Source organism: Podarcis melisellensis (assembly GCF_964234715.1).
Source record: "Podarcis melisellensis genome assembly, chromosome: 11".
Classification (NCBI taxonomy): Eukaryota; Metazoa; Chordata; class Lepidosauria; order Squamata; family Lacertidae; genus Podarcis; species Podarcis melisellensis.
The window spans coordinates 42,958,277-42,976,326 of record NC_138543.1 but is presented as its reverse complement, the minus strand read 5'-3'; the positions used below and the strand labels follow the sequence as shown (position 1 = coordinate 42,976,326).

General features: G+C 45.3%; 1 protein-coding gene across 6 annotated transcripts in view; it reads left to right on the top strand.

Annotated features, from left to right (window-relative positions):
- PARP8 (poly(ADP-ribose) polymerase family member 8) overlaps nucleotides 1-18,050 on the top strand; it is a 173,379-nt gene that overhangs the window by 81,219 nt on the left and 74,110 nt on the right. For 3 of the 6 annotated variants that reach the window (XM_081929646.1, XM_081929648.1, XM_081929650.1), the window contains 4 exons: nucleotides 5,230-5,267; nucleotides 7,363-7,452; nucleotides 11,400-11,470; nucleotides 15,560-15,640. In XM_081929646.1, the coding sequence (XP_081785772.1) occupies nucleotides 5,230-5,267; nucleotides 7,363-7,452; nucleotides 11,400-11,470; nucleotides 15,560-15,640 (280 nt within the window). The remainder of the gene's footprint in view (nucleotides 1-5,229; nucleotides 5,268-7,362; nucleotides 7,453-11,399; nucleotides 11,471-15,559; nucleotides 15,641-18,050) is intronic. The other 3 variants (XM_081929647.1, XM_081929651.1, XM_081929649.1) reach the window with 1 other exon arrangement.

Below are 18,050 nucleotides of genomic sequence, written 5' to 3'. Positions count from 1 at the left end.
TACCAGCAGTGATAGAAGTGTCCTACCTCCAGTGATGGAGACAGCTTCTGAATACACATGTGTCTAGGTAGAGCTTTCGGCTGAAATTATGGAGAGCTTGATGGACCTGCTGTCTGACTTGATATAAGTCAGTGTTTCCCAACCTTTTTTGGGCAAAGGCACACTTGTTTCATGAAAAAAATATCGAGGCACACCACCATTACAGCCCCGTGACGTCAGCGCGCAGCGTCACGCCGGGAGGGACGCACGAAAGTGTAAGTTTCAATTTTTTCCCCTCCCCCTTGCCTTCCTTCTGTGCCAACCGCCAAAAAGCCAAGAAAAAAGCCAAGACTTTAGGGCAGCAGGTCGACACGGAAGAAGCTCCTACCTAAGGACAGGTGCGACGGCCGTGTCCTCTTCTGCCACACTTGGCAGCCCTGCCTCACGGTCGTGACTCCCACCCTGATTTCTCCCCGCAGTCTGTCCCCCGACCTCTTCTGAAGGCTGGGGGGGGGGACAAGGGCTTTTCTTCCGACCCCCAGCATTTTAAAAAACCCCGGGACAGCGGAGGACTTCTCCGCTGTCCGGGGCAATCTTAAAATGCTGGCGGGCGGCATTTTAAAATCGCCCGGGACAGCGGAGGACTTCTCCGCTGTCCGGGGCGATTTAAAAGCCCCTGGGAAGGCAGGCAGGGGGGACAAAGATTTTCGCCCCCCACCCGCCTTCAGAAGAGGTCCTGGACCTCTTCTGAAGGCGGGAGGGGGCGAAAGCCTTTGCTCCCCCCTGCCTGCCTTCCCGGGAGAGCGGAGAAAGGCAGCGCGTTTCTCCGCTGTCCCGGACGGCTTTTGAAGGCAGGCTTTTGAAATGCAGCGCGTCCTTGCCGCTGCCCCCCGACTTGGCTGGAAGGCTGGCGGGGGGAGAAGCCTGCTCCTCCCCATCGCCAGCCCCGCAAACTCGGGGGACAGCGGGAGAGGCGCAGCGCGCCATCCCGCTGTCCCCCGACTTGGCTGGAAGGCTGGCGGGGGGAGAAGCCTGCTCCTCCCCATCGCCAGCCCCGCAAACTCGGGGGACAGCGGGAGAGGCGCAGCGCGCCATCCCGCTGTCCCCCGACTTGGCTGGAAGGCTGGCGGGGGGAGAAGCCTGCTCCTTCCCGTCGCCAGCCCCGCAAACTCGGGGGACAGCGGGAGAGGCGCAGCGCGCCATCCCGCTGTCCCCCGACTTGGCTGGAAGGCTGGCGGGGGGAGAAGCCTGCTCCTTCCCGTCGCCAGCCCCGCAAACTCGGGGGACAGCGGGAGAGGCGCAGCGCGCCATCCCGCTGTCCCCCGACTTGGCTGGAAGGCTGGCGGGGGGAGAAGCCTGCTCCTCCCCATCGCCAGCCCCGCAAACTCGGGGGACAGCGGGAGAGGCGCAGCGCGCCATCCCGCTGTCCCCCGACTTGGCTGGAAGGCTGGCGGGGGGAGAAGCCTGCTCCTCCCCATCGCCAGCCCCGCAAACTCGGGGGACAGCGGGAGAGGCGCAGCGCGCCATCCCGCTGTCCCCCGACTTGGCTGGAAGGCTGGCGGGGGGAGAAGCCTGCTCCTCCCCATTGCCAGTCCCGCAAACTCGGGGGACAGCGGGAGAGGCGCAGCGCGCCATCCCGCTGTCCCCCGACTTGGCTGGAAGGCTGGCGGGGGGAGAAGCCTGCTCCTCCCCATCGCCAGCCCCGCAAACTCGGGGGACAGCGTGAGGCGCAGCGCGCCATCCCGCTGTCCCCCGACTTGGCTGGAAGGCTGGCGGGGGGAGAAGCCTGCTCCTCCCCATCGCCAGCCCCGCAAACTCGGGGGACAGCGGGAGAGGCGCAGCGCGCCATCCCGCTGTCTCCCGACATGGTTTGGAGGCTGGCGGAGGGCTTCCTCCTCCCCCAGCCCCGCAAGCTCCCAGAGCGATGCCAAAGCTGCGCTCTGGGTCCCGTTCTGGGGGAGGGGGAAGCTCGGGCTTCCCCCGCCCCAGCCCCACGCCTGGCGGTGGGGGAATAAATTTTTTCCCCTTTATCCCCCCCCCCGCCAATTTTTCCCGCGGCACACCAGGCAAAGTCTCGCGGCACAGTAGTGTGCCGCGGAACACCGGTTGGGAAACACTGATATAAGTCATCTTTCTATGTTCATATTATAAGACTCTAAAAATATTGGATCCATTGTTGATTTAGAATAATAAGTGGGGCAAGGGAAGCTTTTTCCCCTAAGAACTCTTCTTCTTTGAGCAAAACAGATCAAAGCAAGCACCTATCATTTTCACAAGGTGCTGAAACCGCAGAGTCTACTTGGGGGACATTATGACATTTGTTTAATATTTAATGTAAAGACTTATTTAAGCTTTCCATAGGCAACAAAACAAGCGGTGCACACAGTCTTCCTACTAAGCAGTAAGAAGACTGAACTAGTGCAAAAATAAGAAATGGTGGCACCCAACAGCTGTACAAGTGCCCATGCAGAAAGAGTCAGCAGTTTTAGGCGAGTCTGAGCTCATGCCATCAATTTCACAGACTCTACTGTTTGCATTACCTGAAATAGTTGCTGCAAATTTTAGCAAAGAGGTCATCCATTGATTTAATGTTACCCTGTACATTTTTATAAATCTTCTCCAATGAGAGTGGGCATTCTTCCTGGCCCCAGGAACATTTTTTTAATTAGTATTACTAAAATTACTGAATATTCTTAAAGCGCCAGTAATGAATCGTTTATCTTATTTAAAGTTCTCTCTCAAGCACCTCTGGGTTCATGTGCTCATCCCCTCCCACTTTTGGCTTGGCTATGTGGAGGAAGATGGGGGATTAGTTTCCACCTTAGATTAGTTTGTTGTGTCAACTGAACCTGGCAATTTGTTTGTTGGAAAGTATGGTTTGTTGGAAACAAGTCAATTTCAAAGCATTGGTTATGGAGCTGGCATGTCAAAGCAGTCCATAGTTGACATGAACCACAGTTTAAGGTTTAGATGTAATGCTAAATAATGGTTAATTGAAATTAAAAGTGAAGCTTCCTATCTGTTCTTTGCAGCTGCACCAGAGGAAGAGGGGAAGGGGGTGGGGGGTTGTAAGCCCACAACTCATTGTGGCTTCTTATCACACTTCACTTGATTTATTGTGATGCCTGAATTACAATAATTATAATATTTTTTTCCACAATTTGCGCCTTTGATTACATTCCATTGGTTTATGCATAGCTTTGTAGAAATGTAATTCATGTTGTGTTTTATGCAATTCTGGATTCTGAAGTATGATGAACACAGTTGTGAACATATTCCTTTACATGGTACCCACAGCCTAGTACATCCTTTGTGTCCCATGGTAAAAGCCAGACATACTCTTAATGTATGGGAGGGTAGACAGCGATGCTCAGTCTCCCCCTTTAAAAGTCTGAGGCTAGAGTAATTTTGCCAGGATTCAGATCCAACTTCAGCTACTGTGGCACCAGTTGGTGAGAAAATTCACAACACATGGTCATTGGTTGTAGTATCAGATGCTGCAATGAATGTGGCATTGCAGGTTAATCACCACTTCTAATATTGCCCAGTGCCATTTAAACACAATACTGTCCAGTGGCGAGACTTCAAATAATGGACTGAAAGTGGAGTCCATCATTGTTTTATGGGATGCACCTCTTTTGCTGAATCTATACTGTTCTGTTCTGGCTGGAATGGTTTCACTTGCTTTACTTATCTTTTTTTAAATAACTGTATTTTCTTTTCTTTTTATAAATGTGTATTATACTGTTGTGACTGGCCATAGGACTTTATGGTGAGGAGTGGGAGATATTGCTAGTGAGGATGGATAATACTGAGTTCAGTAGACCAATAGTTTGACTTAAGGAGATAAGCTCTTGCTCAATGGATCTTCTTTTGCATGCAGAAGGTCTTAGGGTCATTCCCCAACATCTCCAGATAGGGCAGTGTTTCCCAAACGTTTTTGGGCAACGGCACACCTGTTTACTGAAAAAAAATCTCGCGGCACACCACCATTAAAGCCCCGCCCCGTGACGTCAGCGCGCAGCGTCACGCCGGGAGGGACGCACAAAAGTGAAAGTTTTTTCCCTCCCCCTTGCTGGGGAACCTCCAAGCTTTGGGGGTGGGAGGAGGCAGCAGAGCGAGGGACTGAGGGACGGCGGCAACTGAGGCGGCGGCGGCTGAGGCAGAGCTGGGAAGGGGGTTTCCAGGGGACACGGCAGCTCCTTGAAAGGCTTCTCTCAGCTGCGCTCAATCCGCCTCGGAGAATTTCCTTGGAGAGGATTTCGTTTGGGGCATCGCTCCGGCTGCTCCCTCTCCCGCCGCGCAGGAGCGATGCCTCTCTCTGGCTCTCCCTCCGCGCAGGCTGAGGGAGGGAGGGAGGGGCGCGTGTGACCCGTCTCTGCTGGGAGACCAAACCCAGCGAGGCAGAGTCGCGCGGAGGCGCCCAGGCAGCGCTGCCGGCTGCGAGGAGGAGCGCCAGGCAGCAGCAGGAGGCGCGGCCTCTCCTCGCCGCCGCCGCCCCGCCTCTCGCCGCCCGACTCGCCCGCCTCCCTCCAGGCATCTCGCGGCACACGAGGCAACGTCTCACGGCACACTCGTGTGCCGCGGAACACCGGTTGGGAAACACTGAGATAGGGCTAGGAATACTCATCTGAAATCCTAGAGACCTGCTGGCAGTCATTGTAGACCTTTGGTTTTCAGCCGGTGGGTTAGTACTCATCATGGCCTTATCTATGATGAGTCATAGTAGCGAGACTGCCACCATACAAAGGCAAGTTATGAAAACACAGAAAGATGGGTCCAAAAATGCATGTTTGGATTAAAGGTGGGTCTGAAAAGACTGAAGATTTTGGTGTAGCTAGATAGACTGATAATCTGACTCCGTATAGGGTTGCTTTCTGGAGACTAATGCATAAAGAACAAGCCATGGCATGTTCCTTCAGGAAGAAGAGCATGTCACACAGTTTACAGGATGATTAATTTCCCCGACTTCCCAAAAAATCTCCATTCTTTCTCTTTTCCCGCCTCCCTAAATGTGGTTTTGGATTAGAGCGGCACACTTTTAGTGAGGGAGGGGGAAGCAGTGCTAGCACTGTGTTTGGTTATTTATTTATTTGTTTGCATGCTCTGAAAGCTGTCACACTAGTAGTCTTACAGAGCTGTCAGAAATCTATAAATAAACATTGACAGTTCAGTGCAATTACCGTATCTCCCCCCCCCCCGTGCTTCTTACAGTCTTCCTTATCTATCTTTTCTTTTTCTTTTAAACAGCATATCCTATTCGGTGCACGTCTCTGAGGATTATCCAGGTAAAGTGCTACTTTCCGTGCTGCTGCTGTTTTTTTTTTATATTAAAAAAAGATTCCGCTGAAGGCATTTGAAACACCATTGTTGTGCCCCTGCATCACCTTTGTGCTAATCACATTTCATTAGCCACTTCATTTGCACTGTTATTTCTGTTTTTCTGCCTTCGTTTGTAGGCAGGGTGAGAAGGAAGGAATCCAATTTGTGAAAGGCTATGTGAGAACGAATGTGTTTAAATGTGTGTGTGTGTGTGTGTGTGTGTGTGTGTGAGAGAGAGAGAGAGAGAGAGAGAGAGAGAGAGATATTTTCTCTGCCTACAGCCATCAGTGATGGGGTAATCTACTGCCAATGTAACTAAAGGGCCCATTCTCTGATCTCATTCAGAAGCTAAAGGGAGTTTCTAATCTTCATGTCTCACTTGATAACACACGGACAATGTTTCATAAAGGCTTGAGGGGCTCAGATCTTTTGCACAAATCTTTGCCTCTCTCATGTCGCTATGATTCGTATGCCACTGGTGAAGTGGTTTGCTAAGTGAAACCATCAAAGGCCACTGTGTGGTGCTAGAGTGGAAGGCAGTTTTCCTAGTGGGAGGGGGCAGTGGGTACGTGGGACAGGGGTGCATGATGGCTGAGGAGATAGTCTCCAGCAGCCCCCACTCTGGACATTGTCCCTTCCACCCAGTTCCCTCAACCGCCCCCTGGCTACCCAGACCCCCCATTCCCCTAGCGCACACACTCAGGCAGCTCTGGCAGTCGCAGCTCCTCGATCCACGTTCGCATCTGCCAACGTTCATGAAGTAAATACGGTACATACCGTAAATATTGAGACAAAAGTGCAACACACAGGCAGGAGAGCTGGAGCTGCAGCTACAGTGGAGTCACACTGAGCTGACAGGAGCAGCCACCATTACACAGCTTGCCTCACTGCTTGATGTTCAAATATACAGTACTAAATATACTGGTGTTTTGAATATTTAATAAAATATCAAAGTTGTTCTGTTTGGTGTTTAAAATATTTATTTCTTAATTTTGGGCTAAAAAAAAGAGGGGCCGTCTTATACATGGAAAAATATGGTGTATATATATATATATAGAGAGAGAGAGAGAGAGAGAGAGAGAGCCTTAACTTTATAATGTTTTTCAGAGTGCATGGGGAAAATCTTTACAGCACACATGCAAGCTAACAATACACATAGCGGAAACTAAAAGTTCCATTACTGGGAATCAATACAATATAGCACACTGACTCTTTTAGGAGCCCTTTAGGAGTCATTATAGTTTAAAGAGTAGGTTCCAATGAATAACTGCTCAAGCTAATGCCTGGTGATAGACATAGGCACTGTCTCTTATAGAAAGAATCTGTCTGGGCTCTGCAAACTAGCAAGAGGTATTCCGAGACCTAAGCCTTCTTTCTCCTCGTTGCCAGCAGATAGAGAGCCCCCATCCTTCACTTACTGAACTCAGGAAGGGTGGAATTTTCTCCCCTGAACAGTGTGTTCATGTGCCTTTGCAAAGGCTGTGTGCCAGCACCAAGGTGTGCCCTGGTAGAGACAAGATAAAGTAAATCAAAAATAATGGGTATCTTTGTTTCAAGTTTTATTATATCCTGAAGGGGGCTTAAACCAAATAAATCAAAGAGAAATGGGTTCAGGTGGTGGTGGGGAACCATTTTCTAGTTTCCAGATGAGACTGAAAATCAATGAACAGCTAGAAAAAAAAAGTAGTTTAAGGCCTCAACTAAGTGGGTTATGGATTGCAGCCTAAATCTATACAACTGATTATTGAGTATGCTTTTTCTCATGTATTTCTCAGAGGCAAGGAAAGGCTGTTTCCCACAGTTTGGCTTTCTGACTTTGGTATGTCAAAGCTAGTGCTGGGCTGCAATTTCTCCTACAGGGTTTCTAGGGCTCAGGATTTGAATTGCAGGTATCTACTGCTGGGCTGGGGGGCAGGAACCAGAAAGCTTAATGATGAGCTTGTTTTTATCCTAAAATGATGGCTGCATGGCATGGAGTGCTTGAGGAGTATATGTGATCTTTGCACATTAAATCCTTATACACAATAAATTCATTTGTTGTTTTTCTTTTTCCTTTTACAGACAATACCTACGTGTCCAGTTCAGATAATGATGAAGATGTATTAGTTACAACAGAGCCAATTCCAATAATTTTCCACCGAATTTCTACAGGTAATTCTGAGATGACCAAAGTATCTTGTGATGCATTGAATAAGGCAGACAGAACACAACCTTTGCACCGAAGAGGTGGGAATGCATGGCTTTGGCAGTGGAAAGCTCCTTCAACCATGGAAGAAGATCTGTTCAACAATCCACAAGGCTTATCAAAAGGCAAAAGAGAGAGAAAAAAGCAGGGTCTTATACCAATGATAATTCAGTTGTTAGTCAGGGCAATCCATTCCTGACTCCCGTCCAGGTGACTGATGCAACGTCTATCAAGGATGGCTGATGATACCTAGAACTTGGCCAGGTGTAATTTAACAGAGGTTAAAGATATGCATTCATAGAAGAGTAGTAGCCAGTTGGCAGTGCCACCCTGCCACTCTGCCCACCGCATTGTTGCTGCCGCTTACCAGGACAGTGCAGTGGCTGGGTGGCAAGGAGGTTGGGACTGTGTGGGTACACCAGAGGAAAGTCTACTGTTGCACCAACACATGTCTGACCTTGTGCCTTCTTTGCCCTGCTTTTGGGAGGCTGGCTGCATAGCACCATCACACTGCTCTGACTGCTCTTGCATACATAGTAAGAAACAGGAAGGTTGCAGCCAGGACATAGATATCAGTAAGTAAGGGGACAGGTGTGATTTCAGAATCAACTGGGAACTCAGAAAAGGCAAGGCCTGAGGACTGATTTTTGGGGAACTAAACTTATTCTATTTTCTTTGACGTGGCTATATTCTGTGCTCCATCGTGGTTATTATAAAGGTGGGAGGTTTCTTTTATCGCATATGTTGTTTAACCTCTGAGAAGTAAAGTCTGAAGTGGCAGTTCTCACGCTTGTTGGCTGTGTGGGACTTGTAGCGAGTCTTTTGGAACTAGTAAAAGACCGGTGGGTTTCCTTTGGCCCTCAACATTGTAAAGCAATTAATGGCAATTGGGAGCGATGATAAAATGACTGCAAGGAAAAACAGATAAAAGAGTCCTAAGATCAAGCATGATCTTAGGGCTTTTGGTCAAATGTGAGCTTTGGGGGTCTTGTAGTGCTCATTTCAGAGAAGAGTTGAGCATCGGGAACTCCAGAAACTCTTTCATCTTTGATTAAAATTCAAGATGAACGCCAGGCTTATTCTCTATCATCCAAGTCCTCATCCTGCCCAAACACCCTCTTCTTTGAAAGCCCCACTTGCTCCTGAGCACTGGAGAGGGAGGAAGAGAAAAGACCCATCTCTCCACAACCATTTGCAGTGCTATCACTGACCCAGTCTGTAAGTGGGGCTTTTAAGGGAAAGAAGGAAGGAATTTGGAGTTCAGTGGCCTTGGTGGGAGAGAGTTTCAGCCTCTGTGGGCTTTCTTTGCAAAGTTAGTCTGGATTGCAAGATAAGCTATTCCCCACCTTTTGGAGGAAAGTTCTTGGTTTGTTTTCTGATCTGACCTGATGCAAGCCTAGGATAAATCTCATATTTCTAAAGATACACAAATCAATACCAGCAGATGAAGAAGACTGGGATGCCATGTTTTAGATCATCTGGAATTGACTGTATTCCTGTGAGACACACCAGGAACCAAATTTCCCCAGTATACTTGAGGGTATAAATAAGGAAGAAGAAAAAAGCCTTGAAGATGCCAATAGATGTCAAAATGCTTTCTATAAGCAGACGGGTGATTATTTGGGGAGCGAAAGGATAAAAGAAGTATAAGATATGATAAAACATTGGGAAGGATTGTTGAGGAGTAGCTGGTTAGTATTTAACATATAATTATTTCCTGGCTATTATTTAGCAGGTTGCTTTAAGATTGAGGGCTTAGAGTGTTGCATAACAACTGTAATAATACATATAGGCAGGAATCTACATTCACTCACCCAAGAGTAAGCCACATTGAACTCCAATCAGACATGTATAGGATTGTGCTATTAGATGGATGGGAAACCAATGACTCTTCAGAGCTTATAGGACCACAAATCCTATTTCCTTTACTCTTGGCCAGGCTGGTTGGAGCTGATGTGAGTTGGAGTTGGTTCTCTACCGTGTGCTATTTCAATGCCAAAATGTCCTAGGCTAATAATAATAATAATAATAATAAATTTTATTTATATCCCGCCCTCCCCAGCCGAAGCTGGGCTCAGGGCGGCTAACAATCAAAATAATCCGACATTCTAAAAACATTCATTATAAAAATTAAGTAAATCAAATTAAAATCAAATTAATGGCAACCATCAAGCAAATTCTGTGTAGATTGCCGATTGCCAGAGGAGGGGGGTCAGGCTGCGCCCTGACCGAAGGCCTGGTGGAACAGCTCTGTCTTGCAGGCCCTGCGGAAAGATGTCAGGTCCCGCAGGGCCCTAGTCTCTTGTGACAGAGTGTTCCACCAGATTGGAGCCGCGACCGAGAAGGCCCTGGCTCTGGTTGAGGCCAGCCTAACCTCTCTGTGGCCTGGGATCTTTAGGATGTTTTTATTTGCAGACCGTAAATTTCTCTGTGGGACATACCAGGAGAGGCGGTCCCGTAGGTACGAGGGTCCTAGGCCGTATAGGCTAGCTCTGATTGGCCACAGTAAACATAGACCATTTTCTTTACACATAACTCGTTAATTTTGTATTTTCCATCAAGACTTAATGGCCATTTTTACCTCCATGGTTAAAAGTATATTTGGAATACATTCACATTAGCTTTTACAGGGATTGTAATTAAAATCAACAACTCAGCTGTGATTAGAACATTCATTCTACATTAGTTTTAAAATAGCATGGTAACACTAGATGGCGGGAAAATAAAATGTGAGATTTACAAGAGTATGAAATATTTACTTGGGGCTGATGCCTCACACTTACCGTGGGGATGGCACTGGGAACATCCTCCCTGGGGTTTGTTAATCACACCCTCTTTGTAACATTTTGAGTGCCTTGTCACACAGATCATCACCACCACATTAAGAGGCTCCACGCCCCTGCCAGATGTTTCTGGCAGCCTCAGGCTGGATTCTCAGTGGAAGACGGCAGTACGCAGGGAAGGTGCTCTCTAAACACAGATGGGCACTGAAAATTCAGTGTCTGGAATCTGATTTTTAGCAAAATCCTTGATGATTGTGCCAGTTCTTGTACTAGCCTTGCCATATGCACCAGAACCCTATGTCTGTGTATGCAACTACTGCCGCAAGAATGGCATTTGCCCAGAAATGGAAAGAAGAAGTCCCAACAAAAGAAGAATGGCTAAAGAAATGAATTGACTATGCAGAAATGGCAAAACTTACTGGAAGAATTAAGAAATCAAGACAACAAACTTTTTATTAAGGAAAGGAAATCATTTATTGACTATTTACAAACAAACTGTAAACAAATTAGGACATTAGCAGGGTTACTGGAAAAAACTTGCAGTTTCTCAAACATATATGAAATAGATGAGGAAAAGAATAAATAGAGTTAATTGGGATATGCAGAAAAAGAAGAAGAAAAGGGTAAATTCACGGAACCGCTGAAAGGGGGAAGGAAGTCGACGTTTGATATGTGAGAACTGTTTAATTTTTGTTGTTGTTGAAATGTAAATATAAAAAACTTATAAAAAAGAAAGAAAGAAAAGAAAACAGAACCCCATGTCTGTTTCCCTGCCCCACTGCTTTCTGCACATCAAAGTGAAAAAGGGTCAGTAACTCAGTGGTAGAGGACATGATACGTACACAGAATGTCCCATGTTCATTACATTCATCTCCAGTTGGTGGAGGTGGGAAAGACCTCTGATAGACGCTTTGGAGATCTGCTAAGCCAGCGTGGATAATACAGTCATAGACAGATAGACATACAGGGACAGACAGACAGACTGACCCAGTCTCAGGCAGATTCTTATGGTTTAGTTCTATCTTGCAGGTATTTGTATCAAAGTCCGGGGTCACTGAAAGAAAGTTTCCCTTCACACCCTTACCTGCTAACTTTGTCCTCTTTCCCCCTTTTTCTTTTCTTTTTTTTAGAATTGCGAAAAACCAGTGATGTCAACTGTTGTTTATCCATAAAATCAAGGTTGCAAAGGGAAAATGGAGAGGTACAGTATTGCTTTGTTAGTGCAATGCTTGCAAACAGATTGCAGAGTAAATTAAGAAAAGTCAGAGAAACCACTTCTGCCAAGTTAGCATGCTCAGAGGAGCCCCAGCTTTTGTCCAAAGGTCTATTCACTCTTTCGTGGAATGTGCACATGGAACTGTCCCTGCCAGTGAAATGAATAGGATGATATTATGTCCATGGAACCTGTGTGTACAGGTTATCTGGTGTGAATAAAAAGTCTGAAGACTGGCTGATAGTCCAGTCGTAAATAAAAGTTGATCAATCAAGCAATAAATAAAAGTGGTGTGATCTTCCATCAGTAGTGATGTTGCAGTACTTGTTATGATCTGGTCTAGAATACAAATTTGTTGACCTAGTAACGCTCAGAAACAGTAATTGCCAAATATTATATCTCTCCCAAGTTCTTTCCAGCTCCAAATGGGAAAACAAGATTTTGAACATGTTCAGAGAGCTGTTTTTTGTTTTGTTTTGTTTTACTTGTATTGATTTTAATGCTGGCAACCAACTGATTTGCACACACTACATCAAGTAGGTGGCAGGGGGAAGAGGGATTTTAAGGCTGTGGAAACAGGTTGAAATAAGAAAGCACTACTGGGCCTATGGGACACGGGTGGCGCTGTGGGTAAAACCTCAGTGCCTAGGGCTTACCGATCGCATGCTCGGCAGTTCGAATCCCTGTGGCAGGGTGAGCTCCCGTCCTTCGGTCCCAGCTCCTGCCCACCTAGCAGTTCGAAAGCACCCTTAAGTGCAAGTAGATAAATAGGTATCGCTTTATAGCGGGAAGGTAAATGGTGTTTCTGTGTGCTGCGCTGGTGCTGGCTCGCCAGAGCAGCTTCATCACGCTGGCCACATGACCCAGAAGTGTCTCCGGACAGCGCTGGCCCCTGGCCTCTTAAGTGAGATGGGCGCACAACCCTAGAGTCGGACACGACTGGCCCATACAGGCAGGGGTACCTTTACCTTTACTGGGCCTATGGGAAGAAAGAACAAAAGGTTCTCTCACCAAGCTTTGGGAACCTTCATCTTCCAAATATCTAACTGCATAAAGAGACTCTCTGCTGTTTCCCTTGCTTGGTCAGTGGTCTTACTCAATATAAAGCAGTTCCTTATGTTCCTAGAAGTGTCTCAACTTGTTGCATGGCAGAGACTACCTTGAAGCCAAACAGCCTGGAAAAGGATTTTTTTAAAACCTAGTTTAGCCGAGGGGGTGCAATCTATTAGGTCTCTCTCTGTAATAAAATTCAGTGCTGCTGTGAAATTCACATTTCAGTGGGAACTGGGGAAGAGTTGTGCCCACTAACATTCACAGCATGCTATTCCATTTTATGATTTGATCATCTGTGATGAAGATGCATTTGAGAAGGCTTACTTGTTACAGCGAACTGTAGATGTTGCAGCATGTTTCCCCCATTCGTTAAGGTTACTTATAGGGAGAAAAAAAATTAAATCAGCATATTTTTTCCAGAAAATTGGGTGATCCTTAAAAAAAAAGAGTCTTGTTGTTTAATACTTCTTGGCAGTACAGTTTTCCTGTCTATGTACATGAAGCACATACTGTAAAGCAAGAATTTGAAGATAACTGTAAAAAGATTAGAATCACAAGCTGTGGAAATTGCTGGCAAATGGAATGTGATTTTGAGCAGATCTCTCTTGCTTTCACTCTCTGGTAGTTACACAGCTGATTTCCATTCAGTTACAGACCTGTGTACAAGACATGAATGAAGAAAGTACAATAGCCTAGATCAAAAATGGTTTTGATCAAAGAGGGAAATGTGGGTAATGGGATTCTAATATATACAGTAATATAGCCATTATGTAAACTGCAGGGATATGACATTGCTAGTTACCTGCTATGTGTCCTCTGTGTAGCTCAGTGTTTATAGATCTTTGTTTAAATAGCTGTCCTCCTGGTTCTGCAACCTTCTGATTATTCAAATGCTGAAATTTCCTCCAAATAGAGAAATGAACGAAGCATGCTATTATGTGAAGGGTTCCTCCAGGACAGTCTATTGCATGAAGAGTTGGGAAACTATTTTAAGTTTCTCAGTGTCTGAATTGTACATTTAGACAACAGTTTTGCAAGAATGGAAAAATGCTAAAATGCTTAGGGGCCAGCACCAAGTACCGGTATTTAGATGCCCAGGATTTATTTATTTTGTGAACCTTGGCTGCATATGTTACAAGTCACTGTTAGTACGTAGTAATGACTTAAGGCTAATTCACTGGATCAAAAAATAAATTAAAATAGTACACACAGTTGTGCATGGAAAGAGGAGAGGAGAGGGAGAGAGAGAGAGAGAGAAGGAAAGGAGAGAGAGAGAAACTAGTATGAATGAGTATACTGAATGTGATTTGGACTTGCCTTAGATTGGTCAAACAATTCTTCATTAAACAGGAGCTGACACAGTTACTACAGATAGAAAAGGAGCCCAAAGAGTTGCTTTATACATTTATTTTCATGTAGATTCTCTGATATTTAGAATGTAATGGACACTGCAGTCACTGCACTGAAGTTAATGAGCATTTTACATTGCTTAGGTAGGTTCTCTAATATCTGGTATGTTCCATTTTACACACAGGAAGCCAGCACCCATTTCCATATACTTTCTAGGCTGTTGTGATCATATAGAGATCTTGTGCATTCAACCTGGGCCATGCACCATTTACAGTCACACTTGTGTACACAGTCACACTTGTGAACTATATAAATTGGGATATCTCTTTACTGCTTCAGAGAATCTCCAAGAATGTATTCACAGCTAATAATGGCCTAGTGCCTGGGTCAGTGTGCCACCCTGTGTGATGACATTGTCAGGTAGTTTGGTGTTTCCTTTGGCTAAGCTCCTGCTGACCTCCTTGAGGCCGACCATTTTACATGGGATACTCTGAGGCCTAAGGTGAGTGCGGCAATGACCCAGCTTTGGTAGAGACTTGTTTCTTTTTAGTAACAACACTTCACTTTTGCGTAGCTCTTTCAAGTGTTCAGAGCACGTCACATTCATAGCTGTGATTCTTCAACCACCCTGCAAATTGGCAATATTATTATTCCTCTCTCTCACACACACAGCCCATATTGTAGATTAGGAGTGTGCAACCTTTTCTCAGCCCAAGGTCCACATTAATTCCCAGGCAACCTTCCAGGGACCATATAGCAAGCAGAGTCAGATGCAAAAGTGGGTGGAACAATAAATGCAGTGTTACCTTTGTACCACAGGTCAGCTTCCTCTTCCCCCAACTTCCATCCCATAGCATTATTAAAGGATGTATTCATCATCATCAAACCTTTATTGGCATCACTTACAAACATTCAGAATAAATAAGCTAGTGCGATCTTGTCGCCATTTCAACAGTACAGTCATTTACCAAAGGGAAGAAGAGGAGGGCAACCTATTTCATCTCTGTGGGTCTCTAGCAAGGGCAGGATCCTGTAGCGTACTTAGGTGACAAAAAAATCAAATAGAGGAACTTAGCTACGGTCTTGGTGAGCTCCTGGTCTCTCCCCTTAATAAGAAGTGTATAACCTCCATCTCTGGTTTCCATGTTGGAATACATAGATGGTCTAAAAATTGTGGGCGGACTTCATCATACATTTTACATTTAAGGGCCATGTGAGCTAGAGTTTCCACCATGTGGGCGTCACATGGGCAGATCCTATCTCCTTCTGCCATACCCGCAAACCTACCGCAAAGGAGGTTAGAAGGATTAGAATTGAACCTAGCTAGTGAAAAAGCCCTTCTTTCTTGTGGGTTAAACAAAAATTGTAAATAATTAAGGTTAAATTCCTGCGCAAGGATGTATTCTAGCCAGGCTAAGAAACCACTCAATAAGGATGTGAAGCAAGGTTAGAGGGAGTCCTGAGGGCCATAGGGGAAGTCTTAGAGGGCTGTGATAGAAGGGCTTACCTAAAGCTTCCTAATGAATTCATGGCAGAGGTATCATTCAAACCAGGGACTTTCTGGCTCATTGCTCAGAATTAGCTAGTGCTGCACAAGCTTCCAATAGTTGAAGAAGAGGAAGGTAAAAAAAGCTGTATTTCAAGTTTACTCAGTTCATCTGCTTTTCTTTTAAGCAGGAATCAAGGCACAGTAGTGCGGTTGAAGAAGATTCAGAAGGAGATAATGACTCAGAAGAGTTTTACTATGGTGGGCAGGTAAGAGAGAATAATTATCCATCTTGTTAAAAATTAAAAGCAGAAGTTATCTGAAGAGTGTGCAGGTGGAAAATCACCTCTGCAGCTCTTTTTTCATCTTCCCTTTGGAAAATACATTTAATTTGGTAAACTTTTATTATTTAAAAGAAAAACCCACACCCCTAGTTTTTGATGGTAACTTGCTTTGAAATAAGTGAGCCATCACTTCTTAAGAGAGATTATAGTGGCATGCCACCAATAATAACACAGTGCTGGATTTCATTTATTTGAAGCCTCGTTGCAGCATCACGGTGCTCATGTGCTGACTCTATATGAGTGATGAATCCTGTGTAGCTTGCCTATGAAGCTGTAGGACAGGTCCCTTAGCTACATTTGTGAACAAGCCCAGTCTCCCCCTGAGCTTGTGTACCCCATGCCTCTTCCTGTGTGACCATGAGGGAAGGACTGGAAGCTTTGACTTTTAGATTAACCACAGTTTAGCGCGTCATTCAAACACTCAACTATGGTTAATTTTAACTATGTTTAGTGAAGCAAGCCAACTTCATTAACTATGGTTTGAAGATAGCTTGTTTCCACTAAGCATAGTTGTGTTTAAGCACAGTTTGCATAGGTTTGTACAGTATGGCAAGCTGCTATATGAACATAGAAGCTTCTGCTTGGCAGTATTATTTTTGCAGCTGTGCCAGAGGAGGAGGTGGGAACAGGTGAGCCTGGCAGTTCTTACGATTTTTTTAAAAAAAGACATATGCAAGCGCACACATGTAATGGATTGACAGCAGATAGATAATGGAGGGTTTAGCAAAGTCTATTTACAGAAAATACATTCATGCTTTTGGACTGCTTATTTTTGAAGACATATGCATGCTTCCACATGTAATGGATTGAGCACACATAGCTAGGAAGGGTTTCACAAAGTCTGTCTTCTGGAAAAGACCAAGTAATTTAGCAAATTGTACAAAACACGTTCAGTTGATGTCAATCTTAAAATGTGATCTGAAGAGTTGAGTTTCATATATTTATCCTTAATGCATTTACCCATCTGCAACCCTAGACTCACTTATCTATGAGCAAGCCCCACTGAATTCACTGTGATATACTTCTGAATAGATATGCATAGGCTTATACTGCATCTTGGAAATAAAACCCCACTGACGCTGTGGGTTAAACCACAGAGCCTAGGGCTTGTTTATCAGAAGGTCAGCAGTTCGAATCCCCGCGACAGGGTGAGCTCCCACTGCTCGGTCCCTGCTCCTGCCAACCTAGCAGTTCGAAAGCACATCAAAGTACAAGTAGATAAATAGGTACTGCTCCAGCAGGAAGGTAAACGCTGTTTCCGTGCGCTGCTCTGGTTCACAAGAAACTGCTTAGTCATGCTGGCCACATAACCCTGAAGCTGTATGCCGGCTCCCTCGGCCACTAAAGCAAGATGAGCGCCACAACCCCAGAGTCGGCCACGACTGGACCTAATGGTCAGGGGTCCCTTTACCTTTAATCCCAGTGGAATATAGCATTCAAGTAAATGTGTTTAGGAACTTCAGCCTTAACAAAATGGCACTAAAAACCCCCAAGGTGTTATATGGTTCCCACTGAGCTAAAAATGTACCCCAGTATTTTTCAATATTAAAAAGTCAGTTACATAACTTTTTATTCCAATCCGGAATAGCAGTGTCCATTTTTGGAGCTTTTAAATCTGATTCACCTTGAGATTTGCTGATTATTATTATTTTTCCTTTTTAAAGCAGGACTGCATTCCCCCCCCCCCCCGCCTTGTTTCTTGCTTTCTCAGTGGAATTGAAAATACTTAGCACAGCCTCTTTCCAAAAGAGGAATGAAAGTGCTGTCCCCATTCTGGTGTCTTTTGTGAGAACAATGAAAGGTTTGATTAGGGCACTTTCTTCAACTCATCTTTTTGGTGCTCAGAAGTTGCTTCTCATGCTTTAGGTCCTTTGTAAGACACATTTGAAACAAAATGTCAGTGAATCTGTACAATCGTTAATGAAATATTGTTGGAAAGACTGTCCTCTATGAAATCCTCTAAACGCCGGCTTTTTGTGTAACCTTCCTCCTCTGTATTCTGCCTTTGATCCTTTGCCATTTTATTCCCTTACATAAGAAGGTAAAACTTGCATTGCTGGATCAGAACAAAGTCCCATCTGATGCAGCGTACTCCCTTCAACAATGACCTACCAGATGCTTGTAGAACAGGAGAAAGAAACCTCAGACCCCCCAAAGCATGTTAGGAGACCTCTATTCTCTTCACAGAGCTACCATTTCCAGAGTGCCCTGTGAAGAGGGATTAACTGTGAAACCACTATGGGAATTGCAGCCCTTGGAGGGGAATAGGGATCAACTCGCTCAGCATTTTAAACCAAACGGCTGTTCCCAGGATACTTTTCAGGAAACCATGACT